Source organism: Aphelocoma coerulescens, chromosome 4, assembly GCF_041296385.1.
Source record: "Aphelocoma coerulescens isolate FSJ_1873_10779 chromosome 4, UR_Acoe_1.0, whole genome shotgun sequence".
In the NCBI taxonomy this organism is placed as follows: Eukaryota; Metazoa; Chordata; class Aves; order Passeriformes; family Corvidae; genus Aphelocoma; species Aphelocoma coerulescens.
Genome location: NC_091017.1, coordinates 37,002,406 through 37,029,188, shown reverse-complemented (window position 1 = coordinate 37,029,188; position 26,783 = coordinate 37,002,406). Strand labels below are relative to the sequence as shown.

The 26,783-nt window shown below is 36.1% G+C and overlaps 1 protein-coding gene across 19 annotated transcripts in view; it reads left to right on the top strand.

The window, feature by feature from the left end:
* FSTL5 (follistatin like 5) overlaps window positions 1-26,783 on the top strand; it is a 386,298-nt gene that overhangs the window by 314,400 nt on the left and 45,115 nt on the right. For 18 of the 19 annotated variants that reach the window (XM_069013600.1, XM_069013606.1, XM_069013596.1 and 15 more), the window contains 3 exons: window positions 7,306-7,467; window positions 9,325-9,459; window positions 24,501-24,527. In XM_069013600.1, coding sequence (XP_068869701.1) covers window positions 7,306-7,467; window positions 9,325-9,459; window positions 24,501-24,527 — 324 coding nt within the window. The remainder of the gene's footprint in view (window positions 1-7,305; window positions 7,468-9,324; window positions 9,460-24,500; window positions 24,528-26,783) is intronic. The other variant, XM_069013602.1, reaches the window with a different exon arrangement.

Below are 26,783 nucleotides of genomic sequence, written 5' to 3'. Positions count from 1 at the left end.
AAGAAACTTGGATTTTGTTAAGCAGATCTGTTGTTCCTGTTTTACTTTTTTTGTATTGTGTTACAGCTTAATAGAAAAAGATATATAATTTTTTTCTTCATTGTTCTCATTCAAGTAACCTTAAAAATAATGAAACACAATAATTTTAATTTATTGCTTCCATATCAATAATAATTATTAAAAGGTGTAAAGATAGTCCAGAGGACTTGCTTTGCCCCTGTGATGTTATGCAGAACAATAAGTGGTTTATATATGCATGTATACACAGATAAAATAGTTTTGGATACTAATTTAGTAACCTGGAGAACACGTTGGGAAAAACGTGTGTAAGTTTCTAATGTTAAGAATGTTTTGTTGAATATAAGATTAAAAGAATGCACTTCCCAGAAGGTTCTGTAATTGATGTAGGCTTCTCAATTCACATTTATGGTATTGAAATCTAACCATGATTTTAGTAGATTAACTTGAGGCACCTGGATTTGAAATCTTGATTTTTACATTTTCCTGCATCTGTTCAAGTTCCAGGTAACACTTCATTGAATTCTGTACTTGGACAAAACTTAACTGTTTTGTTAGTCGTGCCCTGAAGACAGGCCTTTACTTTCTCTAGAACTTGCGTACCCTGTCCTAGCTGTTTTTCCTGTATGCAATTTATTTCCTAAATTATTTTAAGCAGTTCTTTTCCAGTGATGGTGTGCTTTATGACCACTGAGATTTAATGTCTTTTTTTTTTCTTTGAGTACTTTCATGGTATTTCAACTCATATTTATCTTTGACTCTTAAGACTCCCTTTCTGCAGTAAACTACCAGTGTTTGTCATTCCATGTTGTTAATTAATCCTATCCAGAATCATGTTTGACCTCAATCTTCTCCAAATTTGCTTTGCATTAAGAGACCCTATTTCTCTCCTGAGGCATACTCTAGCCCTAGTTTCCGTGCCACTGCTGTTGCAATCATTCTTTGTTTTGTTAGTTATTAATCACTTGCATAAACCCTTATTAGGCTGACTTTTTTTTGACATCTCATTCAAGAATGCTGAAATTTTTTCTGTTATTCTTATCTTACATTTATATACATATGAAATACAGCTTCCAAGATTATTTTGGCTTTTAATATGATTCATTCTTATTTTAATAGACTTTTTCCCCCTTTCTCTTGTTAATATCTTCACATTTTAAATTGCTTTGACATTTAGTGCTTGTTTGCAGTTTTATAAACATGTTGTCTCTGCTGTTACGTTTCTCCAGGAAGCTGGCTTATAAGATTTATCTACCCATATACCTCAGCTTTTTTTCCCCCAACTTCTTCCCCTCCTGACCCACAACACATTGTAGATAGAGTGTTGTCCCTGAGCTAATACATGGAATCAACATCTTTTCCTCCAAATTTTTCTTCTGGGATTATTTTCTGTCATTTGAAAAGCCAGGTAGCAAGTACTGGCTAAACCAGTTAGAAGACTGAAGTGAAGTTTATTGATATTTTAATTCCTGCATACATAGCAGAGTTATTGGCAAGCTGAATACATTAGTAGGTTCTTGGCCAACATTCTCCGCTGTTTTATGGGGTCTGGTTTACCCTAAATTATCAACAAAATTATATGCTTATCAACACATTCCTTACTGATCCCAATGTGTAAATAATCCCCCAGAGGTGCATAGCAAGAGTTAAAATACTAGGATTCTTCATGTTTGGCTCAGTTCAGCGCATAATGAGACAAAACTCCACTTAAGTTTTAGAAGGTTTTCTGTAAGACGAGAAAATCAAGAAATATAATTTGAGAGAGGTGAAGGAGGACAAATGTAGATTTTTCTGCTGATAAAGTGTCTGCCAAGAAGTTGGTTTTTTTCATCTGGAAACCCCTGTAAACCTCAGATTGCCGCTATTCCAAAAGCTGGCACTGGAATGATACCTTCCTAAATGATTTTGGATGTTGCTGTTTTGGGGAGCAAGAAACAGGAAAAGGAGGCCTTTTGAGCAGTGGGATTATTTTCTGTGCATGCTGTGGATAAATAAAGTTAAATCCATTGAGATTAAAGGTCAGATGAACAGCTCTTCCACAGTTTAGACCTATACTTCTAAGGAATAATCTTCTTAAGCACAGGCAGGATGGTCAGTATTTGGAGCTATGATAACGACTAATTAGTATAATGATACTTGTATTAACTGGAGAGTCAGTCAAAAGGTTAATGGGATAATGAGACTACGTTGATCACAAAGATCTAATATGAAGGTTCAATGAAAACAATGTAATTAAATTTTAAGTTCTTTCTTGGTTTCCATTTATGAACAGCTATATATTTTTAGAAAAAAATTCATCTATTTTAGGCTAGTATGCAATTTTTATATATATAAGTCTGACTTACTTTTAAGACTAAAATCTAAGATTTTTTTTAGTTTCGAATTATCTAGCACAGTAGTAAAAATAATGAGCTTCCATTGGAATCTTAAAAATACACTTAATGAGCACTGTAAAAGACTTGTTTTATAGTGAAAAAATCAGTCTACTCTTAGACAAATAAAATGGTAAATATTGTAAGCAATACTATAAGTTGATATTTAACACTTTTTCATATAAACTACAAAAGAAATGTGATCAGGAAGGAGTAACTCTTTCATAACAATCTTAATTATTAGTATTTACATAATACTTAAAACTTTCAGTGCATATATATTTGAGATTATATGACTCAGACTTTATGACTAAATGGATTTGAGTCTCTCAGTTTGACCTTTATTTTTCTTCTAATATATCAGTGATACTTAAATAAGATCAGTAGTTTTTGTACCTTAAGGTAAATAAAGGAGAATCCAGTCCCTCGGCCAGATACAAGCTGAGAATGTATAGTGTCTGAAGAATTGTTTGCCAGCTTAGTTTTTCAAAAGTATCTCAGTTTAACAGAAGAGTTGTTCTATACATCATTAGAAGAATCTAGTTCACTATAGATACCACCTGTTTCTTTTTTAAACGCATACATTCTCCCTGGATTCAAGACAGCTTGAATAGACTATTTTCTCCCTTCCCCCATCAGATCCAACTGAAGTAATACTCAGAAGGTTTTATATCAAATATTAGAGGTATTGAAGAGTTACGTATCCACCATATTTGGAACCAACAGTCTCACATTGCTTGTTGGATTGAAAGATAAGGGATATAGAATTCACTCAATTATGTGTTATACATTACTCTGCTTAATACAAACATGCAGTTCTTTAGATTAAGATGCTAGAGCACATCTGTTTGAAAGTCAGTGAGAATAATTAATTGTGTACTTAAAATTTCATTTCTGGTGATATTTATGGTCAGTTACACAAAAAAAATACCAAACCACAACAACAAAAAATACCCAAAACAAAATAAACAACAAAAAAAAGGTGATTCAAATGAACCCCAAAGACTTCACATTGAACTTGTCACATCAAATTAACTTTATAGACTGAGCCCGTAACTGCACTTGTATTTCAGCTGTCGGCATGCCTCAGTTGCACAGTTCTTTCTTAGTAGAATATTACAAATAGGCTTCAGGGTAACATGAAATAAAAATTATAATGCAAAAGGAGGGTTGAAAACATTGCTAGTTGTATAGACCTACCAGACAGAGAGTTGCTGAGGAAAGAGGAAAATGGCAGCAAATAGAGGAAAGATCGGGCAAGAAATAAGCCCTACTGTCATGCAAGAACCTCTGTGCCTGGGAAAACAGTGCTAAAGCAATCTACTATGGAAATGAGGGGTAGTAAAAGAAAACTCAGACATATTTTCATATGAGCAGGTCCTCTCTTCACTTTCACTTCTTCTAACAACCCTTAAGTAGTTAATTTAGTGACAATAACATTTTGTCATGCAGGGTGAGATTTTATTTGTTGGTTTAGGAAGAATTTGATTTCACAGTATTTTCTAGAACTTTCTTAACAATAATATTGCATCCAAAATATTGCATGCCTTTTGCCCAAATAAAACTAATTAATTCCTTTTTCTATTCAATGAAAATTCTTTGAAATTGGACTGTTAAAAAAATTTCTCTTCATGTATGCTCAGTAGAAGTCTGTCAAGGTGTGATAGTGAAATGCCATAAGGTTTTATATGCAATGAGAATATTTCACTGACACAAAAAGAGACAAGAAATATCCTTGCATATGTAGTCAGAACACAATTAATTGCAATGCCTTGCTATTGGTCCTAAAAGTTGTTTCTGTTGCTGAGATGCTTGAGAGTGTTCAGTGATGGCAATCCTGTCTCTAAGGAAGTGGAGGTCCTTGCTTTTCCAGAGACAAAGTGGAAGAATTAGCCATTTGGCTTTGCTGCAGTGGGAAATCTACAACATGAGGTAGGCTACCTAAAGGACCTTGTGTCAAGAAATGCTGAACGGGCAGACATGAAAATTGGATTTTAGGAAGTGAGGCAGGGCAAGACTGGGAGCTGAGGTGTCAAAAAACGTTCAGACCACTGAATGTGCAGTCAAGCGGGGCTCAGTCCGAAGAACACAGTGGGGAAGGCACGGTCTCAGTATGGATCACACAGATGCTATGCAAGAGCAGATAGAACAGGGAAGAAATGGAGAGGAAATAGGAGTGGGAATATCAGGCTTTAGAGGAAAATAAAGATCCACTTCCATGAAAGCAAAGTCCTTTTCAGAAAATCAATATAAACCTTAAATCTCTGATTTTTATGTGCTCTTCCTCTCAGCTGATAGTCTTAATAAACTAAAAGCCATATTATCTAATTTTTAACCTTCTCCTGTGTTATTATATTACATTTTTTCAATTTGCATATTGGGATTAGGTTGAAGAGACCATCCTCTAGCTGGGTTTAAAATATCCCTGAAACCTACTGATTCTTGCATCCTCTCTGAGATAAAGTACGTTTGTGTATTTCTTGTAATGTAGAAATGTAAGGCATTTCTGTGATCTAATGGGACAGCATGCTGAGACATTCCTTTTAAATAGTTGAATAGGATTTGAAAATATTTAATCTCAGGCCAAAATAGACACAGTTAATTTTTGGTCTTGTTATCTTCTTTCATTATCAACTGATACTTCATCCTCTAACCAGCTGTGTTTTGTGACACAGCCTAAGTATTCCACATTTTTTCAGCTGCATTAAACAAAACTTTGGCAAATAGAAAATATACTTCTTTAATCCTATTACAGTTAATATTATTTAATTGTTAGAAACAACCTCAAGCAAGTTCTCTTTATAAAAAATTAAGGATAAGATAAATAGTTATTCATCTAAAAAGTTTACATAGCAGGATTTTAAAATCTTGCTTAGCTATGTATTACCAATAGGAATATGTCCACTGTGATGTCACTGACACTACTGATGTGTGGTATTTAGAAGGTTTTTAATTGGTAAGCAAATACTGAAGCAAGTTTTCAAACCTTGGAAAATTGATGTCAACAATTCTTATATTAATAAAAAAACTCATAAGACTACACTTATACATAGGTTCACAGAATCTGCTGAGTTGGAAGGGACCCATCAGGATCACTGAGTCCAACTCAGGGTCCTACACAGGACAGCCCAACAGTCACACCATGTGCCTGAGTGCATTGTCCAAACACTTAATGAACTCTATCATGCTTGGTGCTGTGACCACTTTCCTGAGAGCCTGTTCCAGTGCCCAAAAATCCTCTGGGTGAAGAACTTTTTCCTGATATCCAACTTAAACCTCCCCTGACACAGTTTCATGCCACTCCCTCAGGTCTTGTCACTAATCACCACAAAGAAATCAGTGCCTGCCCCTCCCCTTGCCTTCACAAGGAAGCTGTAGTCTGCAATGAGGTCTCCCCTCAGTCTCCTCCAGGCTGAATAGACCAAGTGCCCACAGCCAATTCTCATATGGCTTCACCTCAAAACCCTTCACAATCCCTGTGGCCCTGCTTTGGACATTCTCTAACCACTCGGTGTCTTTTGTGTATTGTGGTCCCCAAAACTTCACTCAGTGCTCGAGGTGAGGCCTCCCCAGTGCAGAGCAGAGTGGGATGCACCCCAGGACATGCTTGGCCCTCCTGGCTGCCAGGGCACTGCTGGCATCTACCAGGACCTCTAGGTCCTTTTATACAGTGCTGCTCTCCAGCACCTCATTCCCCAGTTTATACACACAACCAGGGTTGCCCTATCCCTGGTGCAGAATCTGGCATGTTCCCTTGTTAAACTTCATGCAGTTGGTGATTGCCCATCTTTCTGCAGGACCTCTCTGCCCTTGAGGGAGTCAACAGCTTCTCCCAATTTGGTGTTGTCAGCGAAGTTGCTTAGTATTCCTTCAAGTCCTGCGTCCAAGTCGTTAATAAGATGTTGAAGAGAACTGGGCTGAGGATGGAGCCCTGTGGAACCCCACTAGTGACTGGATCCCTGCCAGATATTGCCCCATTCACTGTAACTCTTTGTTCCTGACCAATAAGCCAGTTGTTCACCCATTATGTAACACAGTTATCCAACTGTGTGGACATTTTGTCCAGAAGGCTACCTGTCTTGTTTAACATCTTAATGATCTGAATGATGGGGCAGAGTTCTACCTTCAACAGTTTTGTAGATGGCACCGAACTGGGAGGAGTGGCTGATAGACTGCAGAATCTTGCTGCTATTCATAGAGAGTTTGACAGGATGGAGAAATGAACCAGCAGGAATTTAAGAAGTTCAGCAAGAAGTGCTAGAGTCCTGCACCCAGGGAGGAACAACTCCTGTGCACTAGTATATGCCGGGGACCACCTAGTGGAAAGCATCTTGGCAGAAAAGGACTTCAGAGGGAAGTCAGGTTGAACATAAGCTAGTGATGTGTCCATGTGATAAAGAAGGGAAGTGGTGTCATGGGTACAGAAGGTCCTCTCTGAACAGGTATAGAAAAGTATAAACCTGAACAGGTTTTATGCAGGTAGAATGGATTGTTGATAGGTGTTTTGGAAAGAGGGAAAAGGTGGAGATGAATTGTTAAAGTTTGTGAAACAGGACAGTTACAATCTTTGTACAACATTATCATGACTTACTAATTGTACATTTTTCATATTTTATAAAGGAATCCAAGGAAAAATAAAAGTCTTATTACTCAACCACAAACTATTGAACTAGAATTGAGGCATTTTTCTTCAATACCGCAGGCAGTGAAAAGAGGTTTTTCTCACAGAATATTTTTTCTGCTTCATAAATTTTCTGAGACAGAATTCTGCATTGAATGTCACTGAATATCTGACTAATACCACATCTGCGTGTTGTTATATATAGCTGCAGGGGTCTTCTGAATTGCTTGTAATTATTTTTCTTAAAATGAAGATAATGTTCTTCACTAAATTATAATTGTTTTCTGTATTCAGTTCCACCAGTTATCCGAGTCTATCCAGAGAGCCAGGCAAGGGAGCCAGGTGTGACAGCTAGCCTTCGGTGCCACGCTGAAGGTATTCCCAACCCACAGCTTGGTTGGCTGAAGAATGGCATTGATATCACTCCAAAGTTGTCCAAACAGCTGACTCTTCAAGGTAAAGGGGTGTATTTATTGTTTTCTACAGATTGCTAGTGTTTTATCCATGCATTGTTTCCATACTAGCTGCCCTTTTTCCACAGTTTTAACTAAGGCTTGAAATCTAAGCTAAAACATTTCAAAAGATGTGATATCTTTCAGTTACTCCCCAAGGCACGTATCTTCTCTGCTTTCTCTTTGTTAGAATAATGATTGTATTTACTGGCAGGATTACCAGAAAATTCCAATATGCTCTTCTCTGTTTGAAAATGTGCAGTATCTCAGTGGAGCAGACAGTCCTAGACCTGATCCCAGTCAGAGCTGATAAGAATCTTAATGAGATTTGGGGACCTGATGGTAGAAAGGACTGGAGAAGAAATACCTGAAATGGATGTGCTGTTTTCTGAAGGGTATCAGCAGACCTCCATGGGAGTGCAAAGACTTTGCATACACACACACACAAACCCTATCTTCCTCCCCAAAAATCTCAAACCCCAAAAACCTGCAAAACCCCCCAAAACCCCAGTAAAGGAAAGTCTTACTTTTAATCAACAGTTCATTTCTATGAATCTTCAGGGTTCAGCAAAATCAATGGACCTGTCCAGCATAAAATCTCTATGCTTCTTCAGTCTTTCTGGTGATTTTTGATCAGCCATAGGAAAAAAAAATCTCCTGCTACTAGTGTTCCCTTCAAAACTTTCACTCATCAACAAAACCAGGATGTTTAGTTAGGATAGGACAACACTCAGCCTGCACTGTAAGAAGCAGTGGGACAGACATGGCAAGTGCTTCTCTGAAGAGTTACTTTACCTGCAGATGTCATAGTCCTCTGTTCTTTCATGGACAACTCTCCTGGATATTTGTGAACAATTGCCTTCCAGAAACACTTTCCACTATGAGTAGAAAGGGATGAACTCCTCTTCCGTTGCAATTTTACCTTTAGGGATTTGAGGGAATTTTTTTCCCTTTGTCTCTCTTCCATATATTTATGATAAATAAATTAAAAAGGGTTCTTCCCTAAGCAAAATACATTTAATTTGATTTTCTAGCATTTAATTATTTGAAATAAAATTTTGAAAATCTCATTACATTTTCCCTGAGATTTTTCTGAGTTAAACTATCTGTGCACTAGCTTCAAGCTAAAAGGGTGCTGCACCGTAAGACAGTGCCCCTTCTAGTCTGTACTTTAGAATACCTACAAAGCTGGTTTTTGTATAGTTCTTACAGCTGAACAAGTTTACTATACTTAAAATTCAATTAATCATTGTTCACACCATTATTCACATCACATTATTTAAAAGATCTGGACTGTTTGTTGTCATTCCTGCACAAGCTGATGTCCAGTTCCTGAGGTTTCCATAAGCTTCTACATTGATGTAGGTGAAAAATTTCAATGCACTTTTTTTTTTCTTTTGTTACACTACAAACCCAAAAGTAACTAGGTGAGTCTGGTTAGGGATAACAAATAATTTTATTAAAATTTTTATTTACATTGAAAGTTTTGCCTGTTATTTTCCATGGATTATTTTGTGTAAAGGAAATTATGGTGTCAAGTGACCAAATACAACATAATAAAAACCCAATATTTACCTGATTTAAAAAAAACTATAGTCATTTAAATATATATAAAACCTCAGATTGGTATTTGGCTCTGAAGTGCAAAGTCAGCTGAGGCACTCTGGTATCTGTGAGATGAAATAGTGCACGTAATTCACTAGCCAGTTGAATACCTTTGGACTAATTTGGCATGCCTCCAAGTTACGAAGTCAGGAATGAAAATGGTTTAATTAGTATAAGCAGAGAAACCCTTCTGCATTTATAATCTGAAAGCCCTAGCATTGTCTGCATGTTGATTTTTTTTTTCCTCTCCTTTCAGCAAATGGTAGTGAGGTTCACATTAGCAATGTGCGCTATGAAGATACAGGAGCTTACACTTGCATTGCAAAGAATGAAGCAGGGGTGGATGAAGATATTTCTTCTCTCTTTGTGGAAGATTCTGCTCGAAAGACTCGTAAGTATATTGTGAGAGGTACAAAAATGCATGCTGGCTACACTCAAACATTTAATCAGTATTAAAACTATGAAACATTAAAAAAATTGGGTTTCTGTAGGTAGCTGATTTAAAAAAATAAAGTTCAGTTAATGGTATCCAAGAGTCACTGAAGGCAGAGTGTGCAATCTGCACTGTATTTGGAAGTAAAATGAAATCCCTGATTCATTCTGTGAATCAACATATTTTTTAGATTGCTGATAAATTTTTGATAGTTTCCTCATGATAGATGTGTTGCATATGAAGGGAATGTAAAGGGAAAAAGCAACTGGATATGTATATATGGTGACTATTAGTGTGTTTTCCAGTGGTTGATAGGGGTGTGAGAGTAAGACCTTTTTCTGCTGTGTGTTCTTGAGATATACCAAGAGTCAAAATTGGCCCTCATGACATGAAAGTGATCATAAGACTTGATCGGACCTACTGAAGTGCCCAGCAGGTCCAGATCAGTTCCAGCCTGCCCATGCTGTCTTGTGCCTGCATGACTGTGGTTCTTCAGCATTGTGGAGCAGCAATGAACACATTCACTTGTATGCTGGGAGTTGAATGTGCCAAAGAAATCACTATCACTACTAACAAGTAGCTTTCCTTATCCTCTGTAATTAGTAGTGGGCTTTATAAACCCTGTTTACCTATTATTTGTCTAACTTGGTATTTCTTTCCTCTTACCTCACTTTGCTTAGAAAAATCCATTCCTGAGTTTATACTTCACCCGTTTTTTGTTTGATTGGTTTGGTTGGTTGTTGTTTTTTGTTTGGTTGTTTTTTTGAATCTGTTACTGTAATGAATACTATATATTTGTTAGAAATACATCTAGTAAAATGATGGTTGTCTTACTAGTGAGTGTGGTTGCATTAACTTAAGACATTCCTGTTTATTTAGAAGCTTATTCAACAGTGCCAAGTACTCGGCAGGATACCAGAGACAGAATTAGTAGCACTGCAAGTCTGCCTGACACTTCCAAGCTGCAGGACATTGAGTTCTGTTACATACAGGTTTACTATGCTTTAAATGTTTCAGAGGAGATCTTCCATGCAGGAGAGTTTTAGAACCTAAATGTTGATATCTTTGCTTAGCTGATTTTAGTAACACTAATTAATTGTCTTAACATGGGGTTTTTTAAGTGTCATGAAAATTATTGCTCAGACGTTTCTGGGAGGGCACCTAAGGATAAGTAAGTTGTTTGATCATGCAGCGTTTCTGGTAATCTGGTAATGTGAAGTAGCTTGACCACTTCCGTTTGCCTTTTGCATTGTACAAAAAATGTTGTGAATTTTGCCAAATTTCAAGAGCCTGGAGAACTCTAGTTTGTGTATGTTTGGTTAAAACTTCGGCCTTAACAACAAAATATTTGTAGCCAACCATACAGTTTCAAAGTGTTTTAGTTAAGTAATTTTATCTTCTGAAGACCTGATCTGCTGTGAATATGTAGGGATATCCACAACAATGCAAAACAATTTTTTCAGGACTTGTAATGTGGTGTAATAATTTTAGGTCTGCTACCTTAGCAGGATTTGTAAAATCACATGCCATGCAATGAACACAGCTTGTTACAAATGCCTTAGTATCTACTAGCAATATGTTTTTAGAATGACCATTGGTGTCATGAAAGATGTAAATGAAGGAAGACAGAATATAAACCAAATTATTTCTAAGACAATTCATCCAAAAGATATAGTCATCTTCCTTCCTATAAAAGTAATTTACTATGCAAGTTCTATGTTGTATGTTGAAGGGAAGCGTTTTACCATTGTGTTCCTTGGTGTTTGAACATGGTTTCCTAAGCAGTGTTCCATGTGTAAATATTCATATAACCCACAGATGCATAGTTGTAACATTCAAATTTAGGTGTAGCAGATACTTACACTTTCAAGTCCAATTTGCTCAGCCACCCATTTCAGTACATGCAAGAAGATTACAGTACATACAAATAAAAATAGCACTGTTGACATGAACAAATTATCTTAACAGGTGCAAATTTTTATAGATGCAGTTTAAAAAACTGCTGCTGTTTTAAAAAAAATTCTATTGCAGTGAGGAGTTGCTAGCATGAGAGATCTGATACTTGAAGTGGAAGGGCCTCATTATTAATTCTTCTCCACTTGTTTTTATATTTTTCCCAAAATTCTTGTTCATGCATGAAATTAGGGATTATTAGGGAATAAAATTACATAGGTAAAACCACTTGGATAGGATTTGGGGCTTTTTTTTTTTTACCCCACCCACACATATTAAGCACAACTACTTTAATTTCAGGTCTGCTGATTAGGTAACAAGTTACATTCTAAAGATAGTCTCTGGTGAATGTAAATGTGGTTCCATATGATCTGATATAAACTATTTTTGTCATTGATGACATTTTTATAAATTATTTTGCTTTTATCCTCCTTTAGGAGAATAAAGCAGACATATTTACTTTTTTTTTTTTTTTTTTTTTTGTTCCTTACTAGAGAGCTCCCTTTTGGAAATCATAGGTTAGTGTTGTGAATAAAATAAGATCAAATTCTCACTAGCTTGTCAGTTAATCTGGGCTTTTCTCCTTTGTGATGTCACATAAGATAAAAATCAAAGCAAAATAAAAGCATTTCTGAACATTGAGCTGATTTGCTATTGAGAGTTTAGTGAGAACTTTACACTTGAGTTCTAAAATATAAAGTACAATTGTAGTGCCTTGAGAATGTCAGTAATTTCAAAAGCCACATAAAAAATACAGGACATTATTTCAAAAGCCACGTAAAAAATACAGGACATGATTACCAGTGCATGCATTTTATTTCCTAGAAAGTTTAATAGTCAAATTAAGTGTTCACTTTTGTACTTATCTGACCCATTGTTTATGTGAATGTGTAAACTTTTGTGATTTAATGTTACTTTGCACAATAAACTAAATTTTTATTATTTTTCTGTGGAATCTCACTTTCAATACATCCCAAATTTATGGAAAAACCCATTTTAGTGCTTTGAGAAAAAAATAATATCTGTGGCAGAAAGGGAAAGGCTAGTTAATTTCTTTGTAAAGGGGTAATTTAAACAGCTCCTAAGAGAAAATATTATATTTTCTGGTACCTCTGCCTAAATTAAAATCAGTGTCATTATGGACAAGTAGATGGTTAAATAATAAGCAAACCTTTCCCTCACCTGTCTAAAAATGCTATCAGACTGCTAGGTTTTCATAATTCACGGGATTTTTGCAGATTCACATAATGCACATGTCTGTATTATAAAGAGAAAAGAAGTGAATGGCAAAGCTATACTGAATTGTGGGAAATGTGATGCTAGTAGGAAAAATAAAGTTATACAATGCAAAGTATGAATTGAGGGTGCTAGGGTCTTGTTTATTTTGAAGTTTCCAGTTTCAGAAATTTGAAATCCAGTTATCAAGAAAAGTCAGAATAATTTTGATGATAATGGTTCATCATCAGGGTGGTAATCTAGATGGAATTGAATGAAGAATACTCTGAAAATGCCTTGTCATCCATCAGTAAATGCCAGCACTCAACACAAAACCATTGTGCTGTTTCACATAGGTAAAATTTTGAATAGTGGATGACAGTCTCAAGAATAGTTTGGCCTCTTCTTAGCACACCAGCCTTTTTCAATGTACACTAAAAATAAGACTTCTGAAAATATGTTTTCATTTTAACATTGTCTTAGGTGAGAGAAATGAAATTATTTTCTTTAAAATACTTTAGTTTTAGCCATGCCTTTTACTGATTAACTCATTCTGTAGCTGAAATTTTATTTATTTATTTATTTAACAACTATATACCAGCACATGGATCCTTTTTGGTAGATTTGTGACGTTATAATGGAAAATTTTAGTTGGTATTACCTATATAAATGTCTCTTATAAGTACTGGTGATAAATGTCTACTGTTCTCTTTTATCAGATCCTGTTTAATTCCTCTGATGTTGACAACAGCAGTAGTATCTACAATACTTTTGAATGTGAGAACTGCGCTGTTTTTATTCCCTAGAGACTGCAAATTCCTTTTTTTGCTGTGAATTCCATTTTCCCTCAAGCTTGCAGTTAAAGCCATTGAGAATGAGATAGCTGGTCTGGGTGATAGCTGAATAACCCCTGCGGTGGCTGGTAAAAACATTCTGGGGATTAATGACCTGGTCTAAATCTCATTGAAGACTCAAGAGTCTCCCCTACTGACATGATCCTCTAATAATACCTGAGAGAGCTCAGCTGTGTTGGAAGGAGTCTTTGGTGTAATCACATTTGTAAATACAAATAGCAGTTTAAAGTCTGGTTTTAGTTTCATTCCAACATATTTTCATTTTTCAGAGCAGGTATTGCATGGATTCATAGACTCAAGCGTGATGGAACCGTTTTATCTAACTCTATCTTCTACATTTCACAAGACATTAAATTGCAGTCTGTTCTGCCTGAACACAGATCTAGTGCTTTGTTTGCCTGAAGTGTATCCTTACAGACATGCATATACCTGAGTCAGACATGCAGAGTCAAAAAAATCCCTCATTTCTCTTGATATTTTGCTTTACTTATTAATCAATTTTGCTAAGACAGAATAATGCTTAGTTTCCATTTTGAAGTCAGTTTTTCCTTCAGTTGCCTCCTTTGAGTCTCTCTTTTTTTTCCCACCAATAAATTGACCTCTTAAGAATTGTTGTTCTATGAATATTGATTGCAAATTCTCAAACACACGAAATATCGGTCTCTCATAATAAGACAATTACCACAGTCCTCAGTTTTTTTTGTCTTGAGACTTCTAATTGGTTTTGGTACAGTTTGGGGTTTTTTAAAATGGGAACTGCTCTTTGCAGAAGCAAATGTAGTATTTGTTTCTTTAATGTTCTGGAAAGAGAAATATGTATTTGATAATTTTTCTTCCACATCTATGGATCCTTTGTCACTATTTTCCACTAATATCAGCAGTGGAAGTTTGTTTATCTGTTTATCTCCAATATGCTGTCAGACCTCACTTTCCAAATGCTGTTCCTTCTCACATGTCTCAGTTAGTCATAGTCTGTTCGTTTTCCAATACATCTACATTTCCATTTGAATATAACAAAATTAAATTATTTTAGAGATGAACTTGACAAAGTCTTTCAAACAATTTCTTAGAACTGTTATTTATCATTACAAGTAATTCACAGACTTCTTAGGAAATGATTTTGTATTTGTTTACAGATCACTGATGAAAGTTGTTACGACACAGTTCTCAACCTGTTGCTCTGGACATGCTCCAGAACATTCCTCTTCACATTTTACTAGTGATTTAACTACCTTCTCAGATTAATTATTTTGGCAGTTTTTAATTCAATTAACACATACTTTACCATTATTACATAACTGTAATATTTAATCAGAATATTGTGTTAACAAATCGGATGTTTAGAAAAATTATGGGTTACAACTATACAAATTTTTACGTTACCAAACTTCTATTTACATCAGAAAATATAACCAGGTTTGTCTGTTAAGACCTGTTCTCTGTTAGAACATATCAGCTGACTTATCATTGTCTTCTTGTTTTTTGATCTCTTACTGAATTTAATTCTATGCAAGTGTTGTCTGTTCTTTTATCTGGGTCATATGCCCCAGTCTAACTAGCCCACAGCTGCTTGAGTTATTAAGTTTCAGGAAGTGGGCAACTACTAGGAGTAAATATAGTGGTACTTTATGGCACTCCTAAACTTTATGATGTATTCTGATTTTTTTTCAAAACCAGTAGCACCAGACTAAACATCTGAAACAGCTTTTAGCAAGTATATCTATGCACTGCATTTCTACGCACTGCATTTCTACCTGGATATTTTAAATATTTGTCTTGATTACACATAATTTACCCCCTTTTTTTTTCCTTTGTAAGATAGAAGACGTTCAGTCAGGCTCTGTTTTCAGTTATTATCCTGCCCCTGTACAAATACAGGGCAAAAATATTTATAGCTATACATTGTCAACAGAACATTAAAAAACCAAACTAGTTCATAGCAGTACAATTTAAAACTTGAGTAGCTCTGATATGACAAGGCTTTTCTTCTACCTTTAGTAGCAATCTGGGATGATTTCCGGGGTTTTTGCTGCTTCAGTGGTATAAAGGAATGTCAGACTGCTGGAACTTATTCTGTTAGCTGAAAAATGGGATTTCATCATAACTAAGACTACTTCTTTTCTTAAGGATTCCAATTTCTCTCTTTTTGTAAACAGGTTCTATATTCTACTGCCCAGCATCCTGCAGCAACTGATAAAAGATGGCTTTTCATTTTCTACCTTGTAGTACGTGCAGATACATTTTAAGGGACTATCAAACCCTTTATTAATGGATAGCTTTCTCCTCCATACTGCTGGTTTTACCATCATTTAAAGCATGTACACACAAATGTACAACTCCACTGTAGATTTCTGCTGATGACTACATTTGATAATCACAAACAGATTGGATCAGCCCAACTCCTAGAAGCCATAGGGCAAACCAAAGCCTTCATCTTGCTGTTGTTGAAACACTGTTTGGAAGCTGAAGAATTTAAATGTAGAACAAAGATATTTTGGCAGTGTATCTTGACAATAAATTTATGAGAAGGTGGAGTGGGCGACATGTTACTGCCTTTTTTTGTTGATACACAGTACAATAATAATCACAAATAGAGGAGGAAGAAATTACAGCTTCCATTTGTGGGATTTATTTATTTAATGAGATTCCATTGGGGTAGTAGTAAAACCAATGGATTTGGTCTAATTTCAGTTTTTAGTCAAAGTAACATTAATTGTATATGGAATATAATACATAGCTAAATATACCAAATAAACCATTTTGTTAACTTAGGAAAAAGATAACAAGGAAGACTTACACTAATAGTGGAATATTTAAGAGAAATAATGGAGTGGAATATATCGGTGTAATCTGATACACATATGGAACATCAGATTACACTGCATACAGATATTTTTTTCTAAAGAAGAAAATCAGGCAGTGTAAAAAGCAGGAAAATAAAAAGTATTCATCATCAAAGACAAGTGATTATTTTCAAGGGTAATTTTCAAATAAAATTTTTATCTTAGCTACTAGTCAAATAATTTTGAAGTAAAGTAACTAAAAATCTGTATTTTTTTTGTTTTGTTTCATGATGACTTTGACAGGTCCATCAGTTGTGCTTTAGTTTCTTTTCTGATTCTACCATACTAGCACCATAGATCATAAAAACTCATGCTGTTCCCTTTAAAATGAAATCGGTCTGTGGGTTTGTTAATTTTTGTTTTTTAAAATATTATTATTTATCTTAATTATTTCCAAAAAATTATGTTAAAAAGCACAGTTCAGTTTGCCATTGATTAATATGACTTCTTAGGTGTTTCTCTTAAATTTTATTGAGGCATATCTATGTACCTTGGGGAGACAACTGGCATGATAGATAGTTATCAAGTAAAGCTATTAAGACAGTTTCAAGACCAATTTGAGAGTACTTGATTGTCTTTTAATATTTAGTAGGTTTCATTTTGGTTATCAACCATATGCTTTTGTGTTACTGAATTCGCCCACTATGACATCAGCATAGGCAAGATAATTTATCCTTTAGATTCTTTCCCCTAGTCACAAAAAGCAGAACAAATGTTCTCTGCCTCATGCACTGTGTCTTAGGAATACATTTAAAAAAAATCATATAACTGTTCCATGCCATTAAGTAGCTCTGTTTCTAACTGGGCCTTTTTTAGGTAATGTCATAGTCCTATCACCTAACAAGATTATGTGATCTGAATGCTACTGACTTGACAGGTTTATGGCCATCATAGGCAACAAGACATCTCCACTGTCTGGAACTGGGAATAAGACTAAAAGCCTTTTGATGGTGATTTATGGCCTAAATTCTCTCTGAAAGGCTTTATGCAATTTTAATAGAATCTTCCTGTCACATCTGATACTGGATGGTACCTATTTACCTAATTTCCTGAGATAATTTATGCTGGCATTTTATTTTATGGCAGAGCTAAACAAGTTTATACTTGTTGACAGCATCGTAGGCAAAGACTTTATTTCAAACTAAGTAATTCAGCTCATGAACCATTTTTTCTTCCTGCTAGTGTAGACTGGATTGAGTTAATGTGCTATGGGAAAGAACTTATACATGATTAATTATAAAGAGTTATACAAAATGTAGAAAAATAAGCTAACATGTTCATATTTGAACAAAATTAAAATGTCAACTGTTGACTTTTAACTGATAAATAATAGTCTAATGTACATAAACCAGATCTTTGGTTATTGTATTAGCTAACCTGAAATGAAATTAAAGTGCATGTCACATAAGAACAGACTGGAATTTTGAAAGAAATTTTAATGGCAATTATTTTAAAAATACTTGAAGCAAGCAACAGAAACTTTAAAAAAAGTGTTGGCTTCACAAATAAATTAGGTTTTATATATTTTCATTTGTATATAAATCAAACAAATCTGAATTTCTTATAGAAAAGAATGAAATTAAAAGCAGTTATGTGCATAGCTTTTTTCATTTGGCTGGATAGTGGAAGCTGAGCAAAAAGTAATTCATGTCACTCATCTTCACTTTTAACACAATTATTTTTAATATACAGATAATAATTAAAAACTTACGTGGTTCAGCAAAAAGATAGTAATTATGGTATAGATTTACCCTGTAGCATACGGGTGTGTATGCATTAGAGATGTGAGAAAAGAGAGTAAGTAACACTCTCTTTATCATCTGTATAGGATTAATCTAAACAGTTGACAGGTGGTGCTATCAGTGAAGTAGGGAGACAGCATCCCTTTAAACATCTTGAAATTACTTTTTTTATGCAATTGAAGGTGCAGTAGATTATAATAGGACAATTCTGAAAAATAATGTTGAACTACATATTTTTGTCATATGCCTTACTGCATTTTCTATTACATCTACCTGTGACCTCCTGCCATCATGGAATTGAAGGCACTGAAAGGGACAGTGGTTTCCTATCTGACAGTGCAAAGCTTAGAACAATCAGCTGATATGAAACCGTTGATTTTTTTTTATCAGCTGTTAAGTTCTGATAGAAATTCAGATAAAATATTTACAAAATATTGAGTACAAAGCTTGTGTTTTAATGAGATAAAACTTGGAATTAACAACAATGGTTCTATATTCATGAACAATCATTATTCGCATTTTCCCCTGCAGTTTTTTAATTTGGAATATTATATAATGCAGAGAAGTGTCTTTTTTCTGGTTTCCCCTATGGTTAAAGCCGTCTTAAATGGCATTGTTCTCTTAGTGCAGCAAACAAAGAAATTTTTCAGATATTAAGGTTTTAATTGATATCCATTTTATTTGAGTATGTCTGGATATATAGTATTGTATGCTGATTACTGAAAATTTGAACAGCTAATTATAATGCTGAAAGGAAGTAGAAGAGCTAAATTTAGTCTTCAAACTCACTCAGTGTCAATTTTACACACACACACACACATACACACACACTATTTCAAAAATGCATTGAATGTTTTAAGAAAAGAAAAGTAGGGAGGAAGAACACTAGTTGAAATCTTTGAAATTGTCTTTTGAGTCAGAAAAGTGAATGTAATGGCATTTATTACCAATGCAATAGGAAAGAGAAGGATACAGAATTTATTTGGAAAGTGATATTGTAGTACCCTCATTCATTTAGTGCTAGAAATACCATGGCTCTTTGCAGTTGCTGTTTCCATCCAAAGTGGGTAAGAAATTACCCTGTTATTAGTCTGCTGAAGAATTTCATTAATTACCAAGGACAGAGTTTAGTGAAATATGTGCAACCTATTACCGTTCAACCAACACAGACAATGTATAACAAAGATGAAGAGCAGGCATTCAGAGGTAATGTTAGCTGCTCCTAATCAAAGGCTGGGGCTGTACACAAAACCATAGAATAGCTATGAAAGGACCATGAAGAGTGATTTTTATGGAGCTGTAAGAAAGGAAAGGGGAAGGGGAAGGGGGGGAAGGGGAAAGGGAAGGGGAAGGGGAAGGGGAAGGGGAAGGGGAAGGGGAAGGGGAAGGGGAAGGGGAAGGGGAAGGGGAAGGGGAAGGGGAAGGGGAGGGGAGGGAAGGAAAGGAAAGGAAAGGAAAGGAAAGGAAAGGAAAGGAAAGGAAAGGAAAGGAAAGGAAAGGAAAGGAAAGGAAAGGAAAGGAAAGGAAAGGAAAGGAAAGGAAAGGAAAGGAAAGGAAAGGAAAGGAAAGGAAAGGAAAGGAAAGGAAAGGAAAGGAAAGGAAAGGAAAGGAAAGGAAAGGAAAGGAAAGGAGGGGAAAGGGGAAAGGAAAGGGGAAAGGAAAGGGGAAAGGAAAGGAAAGGAAAAAGGAAAGGAAAGGAAAACCTCTTTCAAGAAAACTTGGATTCTCCCTTGTTTTGTGCTGCTGGGGGAGGAGGGAGAGAGATGAACAATGCAGACTTCTTTTTGATGACAATATAAAAGGCCCAGCAACAAACGGTGTAATAAAAGAGCTGCTTTAATAAGATATAATAAAAAGAGGAATATAGATAGTGAGTAAATCTTGCAACCCTTCACATGCTGGGCATCGCGGATGTATGCAGCACGGGATTAATTGTGGATGGATTTTCCCATAGCAAGCTGTGCAGATCCTGTCCATGGAGAAGTTCCCCCTCCCTGCAATGCTGTGGTGGTTTCATCTGGTGTAACAAAGAAACCCATATATCTTCTGGCAGGTTGCAATGTTACATTTGTCATAAAACCCATGAGTGTGCAGCACAGGCTTTTATGGGCATTCCAGCAGATATCCTTGCAGCGAGTACCCATGTGACATGCAGGCTTCCCAAGCCTTAAGTACAAGGCCCCATGTGGCAGACATAGCCTACTCAAGGTCACACTCTTCTGGAATATGATGTCTTCTGTAAGGCTCACAGTACTTTTCCTGATACTATTTAGTAACTATATGGAATCAGGGCAAGAGAGATGATGATATTCCATCTTGAAACCAGAAAAATTTGCTGAGATCTATTAATAATTATGTATTCTTACATCATGAAGTTTGCAAATATTTGAGAATTTAGTATAAAGTGTGGCTGAAAATGTTAATTTTTGCTAAACCAAAAAGGAAGGCAAACAATATGTTCCTTAGCATACTTTATACTTGTTGTAGTTGTTCCATCATTGAACTCTTTATCTCAAGAGTTGACATCTTTCCTGAACATAAGTTATAGGTCTGATTAAAAAACTAAGTGAGGTTTCTTGATCTGTTAGGAGACATGGTGGCTGTTGTTTATGATTTTATATTGTATTCTTAAATGATGTCTCAATTTTCTTCCAGCTGATATGCTAATTTTAAAATTAATATATGAGGCTTTTAAAACACTTATTATCCTGCCCATTTTCATGAGCAAAGCTCAGAATCATACATATTATTTTACATTAACACAAATTAATGTTTTCGGTACTTAGCATCTTAAATAATTTTGTTTGATCCTGTGCAATTCCATACAGCTACATAATTGTAATTACTTTTTATTTTATTTTCTATGTCACCCCTAGAAAAACAATTATAAACTTTAGAATATTATGGCTGAATTTATGGGACCTCAAGTGCCATGTATTACATGGTTATTTCCTCACAATGTGAAGAGAAAACTAATTTTAAAGGAAATCCTCCAGGTTGCCCTGGGGAAATCAATTTTCTTTATTGCATAAGAAAGGCTGTGTGAGATAACATAGCGAACATACAGAATTGTGATCTGCATCTGGAGCCACTGTTTGGGCATGTAGGGATAAACTTAAAAGTTCCAGAACCAGTTTGGAGCTGAGTCTGGTGAATGGCATAAAGGGCAAAAGATGGGCTTGTACAGAGACATCAGCAGGAAAAAGAAGGCTAAGGGCAAATGTGGGCCTACTGAATGGGTGGGGACCTTGTGGCAAAGGATATGGAAGGGGACAAGTTGTACTGAAGGTTTCTTCATGTTGGTCTTTCCTGGCAAAACTGTTCCTAGGAGAGTGACACCACTGGGAAAGTTTGGGAAGGAAATCATCCTCTGGCAAGGAAGCCATATCCATGGTGTATAGGATCTGATTGAGACCATTTACACGAAGTGGACTTTCCCAGGTGAAGGGGCCTGGATAGCATGCACCCACTAGCACTGGGCAAACTGGCCCATGGCACTGGGAGGCCACTCTGGGTGATCTGTGAAGGATCATGGTGATCGAGGAGGTTCTTGCAGACTGTAAGAAAGCCAGCACTGTTCTTCAAGGGCAAGAGGGAGAATCCAAGACATGATAGGTGCATCAGCCTCACCTTGATTTCTGGAATGGAGATGGAGCATTTCATCCTGGAAACCATTCCCAGAACTCAAAGGTGTTTAGGAGCAGTCAGCATGGATTTACAGAGGTGACATAGGTTAGCAAGCATAGTCCCGGAAGGGATATCCTTGCTAAGGGGTGCTTACAGCTTCCTCTGGGACCTGATAGAACCTATCAGTGGCCAGTTTGAATATGGACAATTCTTTAAGCCACTTAAAGTTGTGACCGCCTCTGTGATACACACTTAAGAATAGACAAACTCCCCCCCAAGCTCTCTCTCGTTTCCGGCGCTGGGACAGGTGGCTGCAGGCCCCGTGCGGGGGCCAGCGGGCCCGGCCAGGCCCTGCTTGGGCCAGGCCAGGCCGGGCCACAGCCAGCCTGGAGCCATGGGCCTGTTCCAGCCATGGAACCACCCCCCACTGCCTTGCCGTGGGCAGCCGGAGCGGCTCGGAACCCCCCTCCACTGCGGCCGAGATTCAGCAAAGCGGCACCGCTGTCCGGCAGAGGTCAGGGGACCAACAGCGATAAGCCACATTCCAGCTGCAAGGCCGAGGTGAGATTAACCCTTTTAGTGCTGTGAAGAGCTGAAAACCTGAGGGAAGAGAGAGAGGAGATGCTTAAAGCTGAAAGTCTGTTGTGAAGCTATGATATATCAGAGTATCCTGTTGTAATTTCATGAAGATATGGGGGGTGGAGTGTTCAACTCATAAGCAAAAGCACCTGCGCTGAGATAGGCAGATGCTGACGCAGCTGTAATTTCATGAGAAGTTTGGACAGAGAGAGATGAACCAGATGAACCAGATGAGGACTTTTGCTCCAAAGAGCAAAGGAGAAAAACCTCAATTCCTAGAGATGCTTCCAGAGATAGTCTTAAAGATGAAGATGACCCTTTGCTCCCAGGGAAGGAGAAGGGCCTCTGTTTTTTTTGTTTCTGAACAGCTCAACCTTAAAATTGTACCCCAGAAAACTTTCAAGAGTGGACCCTCGAAAGCAGTTGCGGGAAAAGCTGCAAGTCGGGGGAAGGGACTCACATCGCAAGCAGAGAGACTCCTCTTCCTGAATGGACTGAACAATATTTGGAAGTGGGTGGCTGTCTCGGTGTGATACTGTTTTCATAGCATGAGCAAAAAGAGACTTCTCTTTCTAAATGGACTGAACAAGGTTATTATGGAAGTGGTAAACAGACTGAACATCTTAAGGGTTGCCTTTATATTGTCAGTGGGAGAAGGGAGGAAGGTGGGGGGAGGAAGAGAGTTCTAAAGGTGGTATAATTTTTTTTCTTTTCTTCTTTTAGGTCTGTTAATAAACTTCTTTATATTCATTCAAGTTGGTGCCTGCTTTGCATTTCTCCTAATTCTTATCTCACAGAAGATAAACAGTAATGAGTATTTTAGACCAAACCACTACAAGAGGAAAAAGTTCCTGGTGGGCCTGACAGCCCTCAGCAGTGAGATGACTGGCAGGGTGGATGTTGTAGGAGATACTATTTAGGATGTCCTTAGAAATCTTTTGGATGCCCTCAAAGACAAACCCATGAAGTTCAGGCTAGATACCTAGACAGGAGGCTGAATCCAAAACTGACTGAAGTACCAGACCCAAAGGCCTGCATCATGTCCCAGGGCTGTTTTTTCTGTCTCCTATCTGTTGAAGTACAAATGATATTTGGGAAAATCATAGTATCCAAGCCTTTTCTGGAGTGATAGTTCCTTTTTCACTCCCAACTTTCAGCTGTCAGCAGCTGAGGAACTTCTGTGTACCAAAATAATTTTTAATAATATGTGTTTCATTGCTTTTCACAAACTTTTTTTTTTTTAAAGCATACTAATGTTTTTATCTTTTGCAACACTGTGTTTCAGTGAATGTCCCAATTTCATTACATGCGTGTGTGTGTGACGTGTTTTCTGTGTTGTATTCCTTTCCTTTAAGCTATTTGGGGTTTTCTTTATTTCTTAAGATCATTACTTTGCAATATGCTTTGGTTTTCAGTGATGGTGTTTTAAAAATTTTATTCTGTTGCATGCTGAGTTCTAAATATTTACAATTTGAAAAATTATATTTTCTTTATTTGTTTTTTTTCCCTCTGCAGACAGAAAGAGCAATATTGGGCTAATATAATTTTTATTGTTCTCAAAGGTCTAAAATCCAATTGTAAACAAGATGGCCAAATAAAATTTATGTATTCCCAGAAAAACCAATGTAAACATTTAGTTAGTTACCATGCCAACTTATACTTTCAGTCTTGGTCTTCCAAAGATAATGGCAAACATTATGCAACATGACAGTTTTGGTAGCATGGTTGCTCTACAGCCATACAGAACAATATCTTGTTTTGATTTTGCATATCTCTCTCATAAGTGTCCTGAACTCAATCTCTTCAAAGTCCAGGGTTTAAAGGAAATTATGAAAATTGCATCACCTGTCATTAATATGCATCATTTATATGCATGAAAACTGCACATGCTTTTTGTAATGGATTATGAAACACAGTATTGATACTGGTTAATGGAGTTAGCTTGGGGGAATTTAGTGGGAGTGATGGAGTTTACCCTATCCCAAATAGCTGCTCTGGCTAAACACAATTGTGTCATGTGACGCAGAGAACTATCGTTAGTTCACTGTTTCCATTGATTTACCTGTAGGAGTATTTTAGTGGATCAGAGGTTAAAGCAGCATAATTATTTCAGAATTAATGTATCATTTCTTGTTTTATCTTGTTCATTTGTATTTTCTGTTCTTTCTTTCTCTTACATGCTGCAGTTGCAAACATATTGTGGCGAGAGCAAGGTACTAATGGCGATTACTTTTGTTCATATTTTCTGTATTATGATGAAATGCTCATCTGTTGTTTCTTTTGTGTGTGTGTCTATGTTTGTTCATACTCTACAGTTACAGTAATTACCTGCTCCCTTGCAACACTGAGGAATTTCATTTAAAGAAAAACTACAGCGGTAATGAATGCCTTAAAGGCTCATACTTTCGTAAACTCCTTTTCTTTTTTGGGAGAGAGAAGGAAATATGCTGTTCACAATTTTCAGACAATTGCTCAAAGATATACAAGAAGCTCAGATTTAAAATGTAGACATTTAACTTTTGTTGCTATGATAAAACTTCCAGCCAGTCAGCCTGTATGCTGTTGAGATTGATTTTCTTGTATGAATCTCTCTTATTTGACAACATTATAGTCTTAAGCAGTTTAAAACTGAGATACCTGTTGTTGCTTAATGAAACCAAGCATCTTATTCTTACACTCAGGAAAGATTTGTAAATAAATGTTGGGACAGGGAATGGATATTTGTAATGAACTAAAGGTTAAATATAAATAAAGACAAAATGAGGTGTTATAAAAGTCATGGAAATTTTATTTTACAAGCAAAAGATAGGTATTAGTTTTCAATTATATATGACATAATCTCAAAAATTATCTCATATTCCAGAAAAATACCATAATCTAAGTGTTGTCATGCATTCCCATTTTGTTGTTCTAACTCATGTATTCTTCATCTAAAGTTGCAATTTAGGAATTAATATATTTCAGGAGTAAGAAATTGTTTCAATTATTTCCATTGGAAGATTGATAATACAAGAGAATAATATAATAAGTGGATCAGGCTTTGCTGTGAATTCATGTTAGAAATGGTATTTCCGTAGACTTTTTAAAAATTGGTTTTAAATTAATTTAAAAATTCAGAAATCTGATATTTCATTTGCCTGTACATAGTAACCTTTGGCTTTCCCAGTGTATTTATAAATATGAACTAGTTTTATTTTTTTATTCATTTTACCAGTTGCTCAGCTGGTACAAAAAATCGTCTCCCTAATTGTGGTGGAGCTCAGCTGTGATCTTCCTGCTCTATTGGCCTTGCAGAGTGCAAATGATGTGTTTAGGGCTTCATACCGTTCCACTGTAAATTATTAAACTGATATGCAACATGATTGCACCAAATTCTCAAAAGTATGGTGTTCTCACCTCTTGTTCCTCTTGTTGAGAAAGTATCAATTATATTTTATCTCCAATAAAACTGAAAACGTGATTAGTATCACCTTGATTTTTTTAGATTATTGTCTTTTCAAGACAGTTTGTTGCCTTCAGGGGTTAGAATGCACCTAGGAAAACTTAAATTCTATGACAAAAAAGACCAATTAAAAATAATAGCGTACCAGAGGGCTTATGGTAAAGACATTCAAGTTTCTCTGTGACTAATGTGAAAGTAAACAAAAAACAATTTATAGTAGCAGATTTTGTGTCTCCTAGAGCAGATTTTCGCACTCTCCTGAATTTCTCATTGGCCAATCCTTGTGTTTCCAACAAATGCTGTTACTAATTGCAACACTGGAAATATTTTACAAGAGAGCAATACCCTGAAGATGCCAATAAACATCACTGCTGACTTCTCTGGGCCATGCATGCTCTGACATTTTCTGTTATCAAAGTATTAACAGATAGGAGGGGAGGCATATGGGTGATTAGTAGGACAATCAAGATCATGAAACCATACATAGGCCTTAGTGCCTACAGATATTTCTGTATCAAGTGCACAAATATTTTATCACAACCACTTGCATGAGAAAATCTGAAAGGATTTTGAAGGTACATGTGTATTACAGTAATAATACAATAGATAAATAAATGTAAATATATTCATATGTTTGCAAAAGATCCCCAACCACCACCATTTTAAAAAAAAATTAGTGTTAGCCAGTTTTAAGTATCAGTTTAGTCTAAATAAAGCAAATCTATTTGTCTACTGTTTCTGACACTGCATTAAAAATGTGCAGGATTGTATTTAGTGGGGGGAGGATTGCAAAATTAAGTCTTTAAAGGAATATCTCCTGTAGTTCTGAAAAAGTGGCTTGCCTAGGTGATTAGATATTTATGCAGATTAGATACTTGGATAGGTATCTGTAGCCACTGACTCAAGAGTTTTGGGTCGTAATAAGTTGGAAAGGGGACTTAACTAATTGGATCCACAGGTAAAGTTTTGTTATATGAACTGGCTTCCTTAACTTGGTATAGAAATGGAAGAAGGACATTTCATACTG